Source organism: Onychostoma macrolepis, chromosome 22 (genome assembly GCF_012432095.1).
Source record: "Onychostoma macrolepis isolate SWU-2019 chromosome 22, ASM1243209v1, whole genome shotgun sequence".
NCBI lineage: Eukaryota > Metazoa > Chordata > Actinopteri > Cypriniformes > Cyprinidae > Onychostoma > Onychostoma macrolepis.
In genome coordinates this window covers 38,286,150-38,298,112 of record NC_081176.1, presented here as the reverse complement: position 1 = coordinate 38,298,112, position 11,963 = coordinate 38,286,150, and the positions used below count along the sequence as shown (strand labels likewise).

General features: G+C 39.8%; 1 protein-coding gene across 1 annotated transcript; it reads right to left on the bottom strand.

Annotated features, from left to right (window-relative positions):
* Positions 1-4,245: 4,245 nt before the first annotated feature.
* Positions 4,246-8,269, bottom strand: LOC131530221 (uncharacterized). Its single transcript, XM_058760375.1, has 4 exons — positions 8,192-8,269; positions 5,971-6,372; positions 5,345-5,467; positions 4,246-5,046 (listed from the first exon to the last, which is right to left on the bottom strand). The coding sequence occupies exons 1-4, from the start codon at positions 8,256-8,258 to the stop codon at positions 5,036-5,038; spliced, it is 603 nt and encodes a 200-aa protein (XP_058616358.1). The 5' UTR covers positions 8,259-8,269; the 3' UTR covers positions 4,246-5,035.
* Positions 8,270-11,963: the final 3,694 nt, after the last annotated feature.

The window sequence follows — 11,963 nt, the reverse complement described above, 5'->3', positions numbered from 1 at the left end:
CCATTTAGGGTCACCTATGAGCATGCTGCTCCCATCTGAGCGTCTGAGATTCCTCTCATGCTGAGAGTTGAGTTCTCCGCTCTCCAGAGCTATGTTGTTGGTCGAGCTAGCATCGCTCCCCTCACCATTGAGGGTCACCTATGAGCATGCTGCTCCCATCTGAGCGTCTGAGATTCCTCTCATGCTGAGAGTTGAGTTATCCGCTCTCCAGAGCTCTGTCTTCAGCAGCTTCAGGTTGTTAGGTCTCTCTATGCCTCCCTGTTGGGTTGCTCTCCTTGTTGATAGAGTTAGCATTGCTCCCCTCATCATAGAGGGTCACTTATGAGCATGCCGCTCCCTTCTGAGCGTCTGAGTTCCCTCTCATGCTGAGAGTTGGGTTCTCCGTTCCCCTAGAGCTCTGTGTCCCATATGCTCTCCTTGTGGGTCGAGCTGGCGTTGCTCCCCTCACCATGAGGGTCACCTATGAGCATGCCGCCCCTTCTGAGCGTCTGAGTTCCCTCTCATGCTGAGAGTTGGGTTCTCCGCTCTCCAGAGCTATGTTGTTGGTCGAGCTAGCATTGCTCCCCTCATCTTAGAGGGTCACCTATGAGCATGCCGCTCCCTTCTGAGCGTCTGAGTTCCCTCTCATGCTGAGAGTTGGGTTCTCCGCTCCCTAGAGCTCTGTGTCCCATATGCTCTCCTTGTGGGTCGAGCTGGCGTTGCTCCCCTCACCATGAGGGTCACCTATGAGCATGCCGCTCCCTTCTGAGCGTCTGAGTTCCTCTCATGCTGAGAGTTGGGTTCTCCGCCTCCAGAGCTATGTTGTTGGTCGAGCTAGCATTGCTCCCCTCATCTTAGAGGGTCACCTATGAGCATGCCGCTCCCTTCTGAGCGCCTGAGTTCCCTCTCATGCTGAGAGTTGGGTTCTCCGCTCCCTAGAGCTCTGTGTCCCATATGCTCTCCTTGTGGGTCGAGTTGGCGTTGCTCCCCTCACCATGGGGGTCACCTATGAGCATGCCGCTCCCTTCTGAGCGTCTGAGTTCCCTCTCATGCTGAGAGTTGGGTTCTCCGCTCTCCAGAGCTATGTTGTTGGTCGAGCTAGCATTGCTCCCCTCACCTTAGAGGGTCACCTATGAGCATGCCGCCCCTTCTGAGCGTCTGAGTTCCCTCTCATGATGAGAGTTGGGTTCTCCACTCCCCTAGAGCTCTGTGTCCCATATGCTCTCCTTGTGGGTCGAGCTGGCATTGCTCCCCTCACCATGAGGGTCACCTATGAGCATGCCGCTCCCTTCTGAGCTGCCTGAGTTCCCTCTCATACTGAGAGTTGGGTTCTCCGCTCTCCAGAGCTATGTTGTTGGTCGAGCTGGCATTGCTCCCCTCACCTTAGAGGGTCACCTATGAGCATGCCGCCCCTTCTGAGCGTCTGAGTTCCCTCTCATTCTGAGAGTTGGGTTCTCCGCCTCCAGAGCTATGTTGTTGGTCGAGCTAGCATTGTTCCCCTCACCTTAGAGGGTCACCTATGAGCATGCCGCTCCTTCTGAGCGTCTGAGTTCCCTCTCATGATGAGAGTTCGGTTCTCCGCTCTCCAGAACAGTGTTTCAAATCCATGTTATGGTAAGTGCACGCTAGTCTCTGTGCACTTTCTGAAAGCCACGTTGTGGTAAGATCGCACACCAAGTGTTTTGCGATCTTTCTAAAATCCTGTATGGTATGGGTTACGCGCTGCGGCTTCGTGCCCTTTCTTTGAGTCGGTCAGGTCCCGGTTTTCACCTTGGGCCCCACTCTACCTATGTATCCCCAGTGATACTGACTTGAACAGGGTGTTGCTACCAAGGATCTGTTGAGACAATTCTTTCAGCGAGCTCATGCAGAGCAATCAGTAGCCCCTGGGTGACAGGCCAAGGCCTAGTTACTATCCTAGGCGCTTGGTCGTATCCCCTTGAAGGAATCTCTGCTTCTGATTCCAAGCCTTTGAGCTCTACCCTGGGTCCAGGAGGCCCGGCCCCTAACAGGTAAGTTCTGGGGTATGCAGCTCAGGTTTTTGGCCGAAGGGGATAATGTCACTGACAGCCGTCGAACCGTCCCAGGGGCAACTCCCTTAGCCGGGTAGAGTTGGTACTTAGTGCTCGCCTTTTTGTGCTTGGCTTGCACTCCCCTCAGCATGGTGGCGTGGGTATTCCGTTCCCCATAGCGACCCCTAGAGGACGCAGTTCGAAGTTCCTCGAGGAACGTCTCAGGTTACATATAACCATGGTTCCCTGAGTAGGAACGAGACACTGCGTCCTCTAGGCTCGGTGCCATGCTTCGGACGCAAGCTTCAGACGAAGAAGTGAATGACGTATTTTCCCGGCGCCCCTATATACTGTGGTCGTGCCGGTAGTGACGTCATAGGCTGTCGCCGGCCAACATGTGGTGTTTTTGTATATATGCTTCAGACACGGGTCACGCTGACGGCGTTCCCCATAGCGACCCCTAGAGGACGCAGTGTCTCGTTCCTCACTAGGGAACCATGGTTACATATGTAACCTGAGACGTTCTGTTGCTTTTATATGAATATAAATATGACGAACAAGACACTCAAAGTGCTTGCTATTTAATTCCATGCGAAAGGCGTATTTATCCTCCATTTTTATTTTAATTCAAACATGTATTTTAGATTTTTTATAGAAAATGACAACAATCACATCTCACACAAAGATCGCACTGTCATAGTGTTTGGGAATATTCATGCACAATTTAAATACATAATAGCATGAAATCAGATTAAAAAAATAAACCTTTTTAGAAGAGAACGCAGCTTCACTGTTTCTGAACCAATGAGCATTAAGCTGTGTCGTCAGTCAGTTGTTTCCCATCATGCTTTTGATCAGCGCAGTCGGTGGAGAGCAACTGCGCGCGACTGCTCAATCCGACACAGCCGCCTCGCCGTCGCGAGAGTTTTTTGGCACAGGTCAGCATGACATCAGAGCAAGGCGGACGTAACTCGGACACTTTTCTAACCGGCATGCACCTCGCGGCGATCACCGGTGATCGGTTCTGCGCAGATTTTGCTCATCTCAAACAAGCCTGTTATCACACGAGGGGCAGGGAACACACCTGAACCAGCTAATCAAGGTGTTACTTGATCATTAGAAGCAGGAGTGTGTAGATCTCCACGAACAGTGTTGGAGATCCCTGCTTTATTACCATCCATTTCATATTCCTTGATAAATAACAGTTTTCTTATTTTGTTTAATTTCTTTGCACTGTTTTAATTGCACACAGAAATGCTACAAATGCATTGAAAATACAAATGACGCCTGATAAAACATCTTATAACTACAAACTGAACCAGCTGAACTCATCTAGAATTCATATATAGGCTTATATTTAATTAAGTGTTGTCATAAACCAGTAAACTATGAATTCAGATTGAATTATTCTAGCACCAATTAATGAATGAAATGGCTACATTAACTGCTATTAAATTAAATAATTTAAATGATAACAGCAACAATATGCCACTATGGCTTTCTGTACCAATTTTGACCCCAACAGTCACTTCAACATTTCATTTTAGACATAAAATTGTCATTTTGAAGATTGAAAGAAAAAAAAAAACAGATGAATAAATATGATCAGGAGCATTTTTTTCAGCACATATTAGGCATTAACTGTGTGTGTCCTGTGTTGATCAAGAACGTTACATCTTAAAGCTTTTCCAATTATCTTTTCAGTTTGAAAGTGTGTTTATGACTCTTCTACTATTCGTGTGTGTGTGTGTGTGTCAAATAATGATCATTCGCTCTTTTTATCCCAGTTTATTTTAAAATCCCACAAACAATTACACCAGATACAACATGCATTAAAATGCAATACAAATGAAAGGCAAGAGTGACACACAATAATTCACAAAAAGAGTTCATTGTCTAATCTTATCTTATAATAACAGCAGTGATAATACACTTTTGATGTTCTGTACTTGATGTTTTGCTAAAGACTAATTGTAAATGCCAGGATTATAAGCTGCATCTATAAAATAATTAAATCAGAATTTTTAGTGCCTTATACAAGCAATTGGAAAAATGTTGCAGTAGATACATTCTGATCTAGTGCGGAGGGTGTTATAAGACCCTTAATTTAATGAAAACTATATGTACATTATCCCTTACTTAAAATAAAAAAAAATGTAGCATTTCTGCTCTTCTGCTTCAAAACAATGGTGTGATACATTATTTCTTTCTTTTTATATTCTATGATTAATTATTAAAATCTGTCATTATTTACTCACCCTTAAGTATCCCTAATATTTATTCATTTATTTTTATTATTATTATTTATTTATAATTTTTTTGCAGCTCGTGTGTTTCTAATCCTGTTGTTAAAATAGCCACGTCATCTGAAGCACTTGTAGTGCTTTACTTCTTCAGCTGGAGAGACACACGGAGCGGATAGGCTTGTACGAAGTGCTTTTGACTCTAGATAAATATATTAGAGAATATAGCGCAAAACAATCATAAACATAAACGACTGTGAGCTGAAAAAACTGCTGTTTTGACACGCTGCACACTTTAAACTAGAAATGGTCAAATCAGCCATTGTCATTATATTTCGTGATCCGGTTGGAACCAAGAAGGTTTTCCGGAACCAGGTCTGCTGTTTGCAGACCCCCGCCCTACATGAACGAACGAGTTCAAACAAAACGTACATTTCAGGGATAATGTACAGTCGCACCAGTTATTACACAGCTCTGCAGTATAACCTTCTTCAGTATAACCTTGACTCAGTGTTACTGAATTCAGCATCATCTATGCTGCCTTCCAGTAACAGGTGGTTTAATATTTCTAACACCTGCACATCATTTCATCAAGTTAAACAGCACATGTGTGTATTTGCAGAGTTACATCAATGTAGAGTAAACGGACACTGATCCTGCTTCTCTTATCGCACATGACCTCCATCTTTTCTCTTTAATGAACCCCAGACGGTTGTCTTCGCATCTCGGAGATCTGGATTCCGTCCATCCGTCTTCTTGTGACCCCAGACGGGCTTGATCATGGTGAGATCTCTGTGGACCCTAGTAAACTTCTGCATAAAAAAATGAATTAGATTATTAATGGCAAAATTAATGTTTGGAAATATATATATCCTAATAGCATACTAATATATAATAGCAGCCATTTTAAAACATCTTTTGGGGGATAATCTAAAGTGCAATTTGCACATTTACTGATGCAAGGTAATATCTTTCTTTAACTTCTTACAGAACATCATCTTTGTTTTTCTCCTTGACTCCATCTAAAAATCACCACACACAATTAAAACTAATTTTGCACAATACAGATGATATTTTCCTCTCACTATTGTATCTGTAGGTGATACTTACCATTTCTGGAGCTCCTGCAGCGATAGATCTTCACACCAACACCAACAGCTGCAGCCACCAGCAGAACAACAACAACACCACCAACAACAATTCCTGCTACAGCAGCTGGAGACAGACCTGAACCTGGAACAGATGCAGACACAGTCATTACTGTGAGTGAATCTGACTGTGTGTTTTATGCTGTGTTTATTGTTTGTATTTTCTGATGTATATCTATAATATATTAACACCTGTAAAGGTCCAAAGTGAAGATATAAAAAAATTATTATTTAAATCATTTTCTGCATATTTTCACATAAAAAATAAAAAAATATTTCATTTCCCTGTTAAGATAAACTGTCTGTGCTTGACTTGACTCGACTCAATACAGTCTCCTTTTTACATTGCAGTGAATGTACCATTAAACAAACAGAAAATTCAACAGAAGTTGAAATATTGTTTAATGTGTAAATGTTGAAAACAGTGACAGAAATCAGACTGTGGTAAATGTGCTCTGACATGTCATGTGGATTCGAACATTAATATACAGAGAAAGAAAGTAAACAGGTCTAATTATCGCTGTTCAAACAGTAAACAAAAAAAAAAAAAAAGTGTTATTCAAGGGTAAATGATATTGAATGACTCACCACTGACAGTTATATTGATTGTTTTTATGGTGTGATCGTTGTTGTTTTTTAGGGTGATGCTTGTGCTGTTACACTTGCTGGTTCTGTTCAAAGGTACACTGGTGCCTGAATTGTCTCTTCTGAAGAGCTCTGCTTCATAAAGTCCAGCGTGGTCAGTCGTGATGTTTGTGATGTTCAGAGATCCAGTGTCATAGTCCACCTCCAGTCTGCCTCTGAATATCCCTCCTTCACCATCATACACACAACTCTTCCTGGCCTCTCCATTGATAAGAGCGATGCGAGTGTTGTTAAAATACCACAGCATCGTATCATTTGGTCCTTTGGTAACATTAGAGTTTAGAGTGACTGAATCTTCCTTCTTCACTGACTTTGTCTCCACTGCACCTGTATCACCAAACACACCTGCAGACACAAATGAACAGTTACTGAATAAAATCAAATGATTTAGAAATGCATTAAACACACCCACACGTTTTATATGTGAAGAGCCTTCCAATAAATTTAGCACTCAACTATAGATTAATGTCATCATTGATGTTTTAGCATATACCTACACTTTTTAACTGCAAATATATCACCTGTATTAAAAAATAAGCCCTCTATGTGAATAATTTCTTTTTTGAATAGTCTGCTAAATTAATTACTGAACTGCTGATAAAACTGGACCAATAAATGACATTTTTCCTCCATCTACTCAACAATAACCAAACAACAAACTTTTATCTGGATGTTTCTTTAATAATGTATTAGTGTCAAATTTATTAGTGTCTTTTTTTGCATTAACTTCACATTCCTTTACCACAGTAATTTAACATGCCTGTTATATAATATTGCCGCTGAAAGATTCCAAAGTAACAGTTTTAACATTACGAGGGAAACCCGTTTAAGTGTGCCTTTGATGCTTGATGGTTCGTCAACTTACTCCACCCAGTTTTTTTTTTTTCAAATGCTTATTCTGTTCATACAGAGAACCTTTCAGTAATTTTTGTTTTAGACAGAAATTAGTCCCATGATGCTTCATGCAAAGCAGGTTTACATAACTTTCAGGCCCAGTCATAGTAACAGAGAACGGGAATATGATGTAACACCCAGCACTAATTAGGTCAAGTCACATTTATTTGGATAATGTTTTCCACAATACACATTGTTTTGAAACAGCTTTACAGATACTGTTATGTCTTAATGGCTTAAAGCCAACTGATAGAGCAGTTTTAGGGCTGACGGATATGGCACATACACATTCATGTAGTTAAACCGGTCTTGAGACCAAGCTACACTGTATTACTGACTTCAGAGGCAGTGTGATGAAGGAAATGGTTTGTCAGATTGTTAGTAACATGATGAATGATGAGATGCATTCATAATTTTAAAACAGTATTAGCGGAGTTGCCAAGTGACAATGACTTTGGGCTTGCTTTTCAAGAATTTGCATACAGATTGCTTTTTTCGGGGGGCTTCAATTCCTTGTGTGGATGTGACGACCGCAAATGTGGATATTAGAACAGGTCCAATATCATATATTATTACAATACAGTTATGTATATAGCCTACTGTTAGCGCCCCTACCCTCCTAGGATTTACTTCTTCCTAAATACTGGGTGGAGCACCGGGTTAAACCTTTCTACAATATATTCAATTTATATTTCCCCTCTAGCATTAACTTTTCTTATGATTTAAATTATGGTTTATTTGCATGTTACAGGATGGGATGGATGATTTAAATGAACCTACAGTAAAGGATCTCAACACTGCAGGTAAGTATATTTAAGTACCCTTTGCGTAGCTGTAATTCATATGGGATTATGCTAATTGTGAATGAGAGTGCACGAGCGCCCTAATCACGAATGATTGGACTTCATTAATATACACGTTTAACTATCAAATCGGAAGTTTACGAAGCGTTTGTGAATCCGGAGGAGAGTTTTCAGTCTGTTTTACGTGCAAATTACTCAGAATTGATATTTAGCCTACGCAAGTTTCATGAATGAGACCCAATTTGGCACGAAGAAATGCTTTAAACTTTATCCGTATGATGGGGGAAGTCACTTTGATAATTCTTAAATATAACACATTACAAGATAGGTAAGCGGTCACGTTACCGACTCGGACCCCGACTCGAAATTACGACGAGTCTTAAAGAAGAAAACACATGTGTATAGCCTATCTAACTTTTAAGTTACAGTTCATACAGTTAGTGAAGAATCACCATCGCTATACTTACAAGACATCACGAAAAGCAGAAACCAGGATGTCTTCATGTTTCTCCGTCTTATGTCAGTTCTTGTCATCGTCAAATGTAACTAGTGGCCGCTTTTTGGAGTAATGATATCCGATGCCGCTGGTTAGCTCTGGTTTGGCAATACAGCAAACTCACACTGTACTGATGTGCGCATGCCCAGTAGTGCCATACGGATCCCTCCTAGCCTTCACAGGTGTGGTTCGTCCAGTCGGATGACATCTAAAGGGTGTGTTGCCAAGGCAGCGGTTTTCCCGCGCAACTGGGCTATTTTGAAAATGCAGTCGCGGGAAAAACAAAAACAAATCACAGAGCCGCGTATTGCGTTTTTTTTGGTAGGCCTACTTTTATAATGTACCTACTATTAAAATGTTACAAAAACCATCAGAATTATCCACATTAAAGTTAGATCTTTAATAAATATAACAAAATGAGAAATTCAAAATGATTCCAAATATTCAAATGATAAATAGAGCTGTTTAGACTTATACTATTTTCAAGTTTGTAAAAATAAAATAAATAAGTACATCTGTCCATATTCTAGCCACCTTTGCGTTGATCTAATGGCACATTATGAATTCAGTATTCTAATCTAACTCTGCCATAGAAAGATGGTAAAATTAGCAATAGTATACTTGTACAGCTTCTAATTCAGCCTCTTTCTATAGCATTGGCTGCTGTAGCCTATATTATGAACCACTAGATGACAATGTAATGTTAAGAACAGAAAACTCTAGTGCATAAATGATCTGATATAATGAGAACTGAATTAGGAAAAAGGTGAGGAACATACTGTAGCAAACTAAGAAGTAATCAGAAACCAAGGCAACTAAGGAAACAGGAACTCAACACAGGAAACGTGAACATAAACACTGAGAGTCCAAAGAAGAGAAAAAAACACAAACAATATGTGACAGTATGGACCTTTATTGTATACCACCTACACCACTAGTGCATTTAGCATGGAGTATCATATGTATTATAAGTAATGTGGATAATCATATTTTCCAAAAATAAATAATAGCATTACATAATTCCCTGTATGTGAGACCAAGGACGTTCTTGCTGTGTCATTCTTGCTAGTCTCAGCCCCAGATATCACGCCCACACTGCATTCATTATGTGGTTAGGCACACACGAGACCAGCTGTGAGGGGACTTGGCTGCCCACTGAGACACTTTAGCTATATATTTTAGCTCTTTATTAAAACAGTTTGTCCAGTTACAGTTTTCGCAGTTGGGCTCCAGCATGTAAATACTTGAATGACACTGGATGTGAATTTACATTCTATTAATAAATGAAATAGTAGCTTAAAAGCATTTATGTTTGACACAGAATGCAGAGCATGCACTCTAAAAAATAATTCAGTGGCTTTGTAAATATCACAAAAATAAAAACTTGTATTAACTTAATAAAATCTCTGAATATCATTTAAGAGATTATTTGAGTTGGAATTACCAAAAGTAAGGAGTAAATATCCCACAGTTTATTTTAACTCAAATTTACTTGTGCTATTTAAGTATGTTTTAATTTAAAAAATAAGCATTTAACTAACAAATTATGTTTTTCACATGTCCTTAATGTTTTTGGTACATTTAAATGAAAATATTTGAGAATGATGCAATGAAACCTGTTTGTTTTAAGAACCAAAATTATTACTTGTTTTCTATCAATTTTTTTGTATTTTGCATCGACTTAAAAAATTGAGTAAGTTTCGCGGCTATTTGTGATCACGTGAACACAAGGATCGCGCTGAGAGCTGAACGACTGCTGCTTGCTGGTCTGAAGAAAACCACCTCACGACTCGTTTAAAATACTGGTAAGTAGACAATTATCAAAAGTTAATGAAATATTGGTTGTGTTTTCGGGTTCACAACACGTCCGGTGTATGTTTTTGAATGCTGTTGCAGCCATGCTGTTCTTTGGTAACGTTAACTTTTTGGAAGGGGCACACATTTCTAGGATCACTGTGACTTTGTATTTTATTTTTATTTTTTTCATACCATCAAATATAAAGCTAAAATACGGTTAATACAGCTTGGAAACTTTATGTATGTAAAAGAAGCCAATTATTCCTGTTTTAAGGCAACATTGTCCGTGTTAAGGGGGAGGCGGAAGGGGCTGTATAAACCGCCGTGTTGGTTTCGTCAATTTATTTACTTGGGTGATGAGCGTATACGTGTGAGTAATTGCAGAAAACAACGACTAAAGTTACTAGTCTATCCGTAGTCCAGTATAATTGTAACTAAACTGGTGTAACGTTAATGGGACAAATCCCGGTGCGCTGCAGCGTCAGTGGCCCGTTGAAAGAGACGGCCGTCTCTCTGAGTGAGTTCACACCATGTCGGAATTACTGCCGAAGGTACAATATTACTGTGTGTAAAAAATTAACATCTTTTAGTTAAAATTTTTCAGAGAGCCTTTTTTTTCATGATTTTTACCGAAGCACAGCTGAAACGTCATTCGGAATCACTCAAAATGACGGAGGCATAGTGAAGAAGTCGCGTTATCCAACGTGATCCGTGTAATGTTCACGGACTTAATTAACCTCAGAATCTGTGGTGGCGTCACGGAATCGCCGAAAATTCCGTGATGGGCTCACAGAAGTGATACCAATGTAAGTCAGTGACAGGCATCAGCCGTGCTCCACGCACGGAAACCCTTAGCATCAATATGACGACGCGATACTGGGAAATTTATCGTCATCATTATTGTTCAGAACTGGGTAGGTTTAGGGTAGGGGTGCGGTCAGGTACTCCAGTGAAAGTATAACTGCATCGGAGTCACTCTTTTTACGTGGTCCGATGCAGCGCTGGTGTTGAACCAGTGAATCCGTGCATGGACCACGGCTGATGCCTTCTGTGAGCCCAGCACGGAGTTTTCGGCGATTCAGTGATGTCACCACAGATTCAGGGTTAATTAAGTCCGTGAACATTACACGGAATTCTGTGAGATCAGGTTGCGTTATCAGTTATCAAGTTTCCTTTTCATCCTTACCAAAATCAACCATGGTTTTATTGTAGTAAAGTGTAGTAATGTTTTTGATTCATTACCATTTGTATAGGACAGTTTTACTACAAATACCATGGTTTAAGATATAACGTATTAATGTTTGATACCATGGTTAATTTGTGTTTACCATGGTTTAACTACAGTGACACTGTATTGTAGTTTTGTAGTAAGACTGGTTAATTTTCGTAAGAGCAGTCAACCACTACCTTACTGTTATTGATGTGTTATGAATCTCATGAACATTTGTTTTACAGCACAACACTTTGGAGGTCTTCCAGAAACTTTTCCTGGATCTGGATCCACTGAAACTTTCTACAAAGGTTCAAAGACTAAAAAATTACCCGATTGTCTAGATACTAGATTGTTAGTGATGCATCCAAAATAAAAGTTTTTGTTTACATAATATATGTGTGGACGGTGTATATTTATTAAGAAATATTTTGTTACATTTATATATTAAGTATATTTATATATGATATAATTTATATGAATATACATGTAAATATTTTCAAAATATATACTGTATGTGTGTGTATTTTATATATAATAAATATACACCGTACACACATTATGTAAACAAACTTTTATTTTGGATGCGATTTATCTGAATTAATAATTTTGTCTATCGTCCATGCACTGTAAAAGTGATCCACTATATTTACTCAAAAATTGAGTAATCCACTATATTTACTCAATAAAATTGTGTCAACAGATTCCAAGCAATATTATTAATTAAATTCAACAC

Coding starts and splice junctions, on each gene's coding strand:
- LOC131530221 (XM_058760375.1), bottom strand. CDS start 8,258: ATGACAAGAACTGACATAAGACGGAGAAACATGAAGACATCCTGGTTT. Junction 6,373..8,191: donor TCTGCTTTTCGTGATGTCTT/GTAAGTATAGCG, acceptor TTGTGTCTGCAG/GTGTGTTTGGTGATACAGGT. Junction 5,468..5,970: donor AATCAATATAACTGTCAGTG/GTGAGTCATTCA, acceptor CATCTGTTCCAG/GTTCAGGTCTGTCTCCAGCT.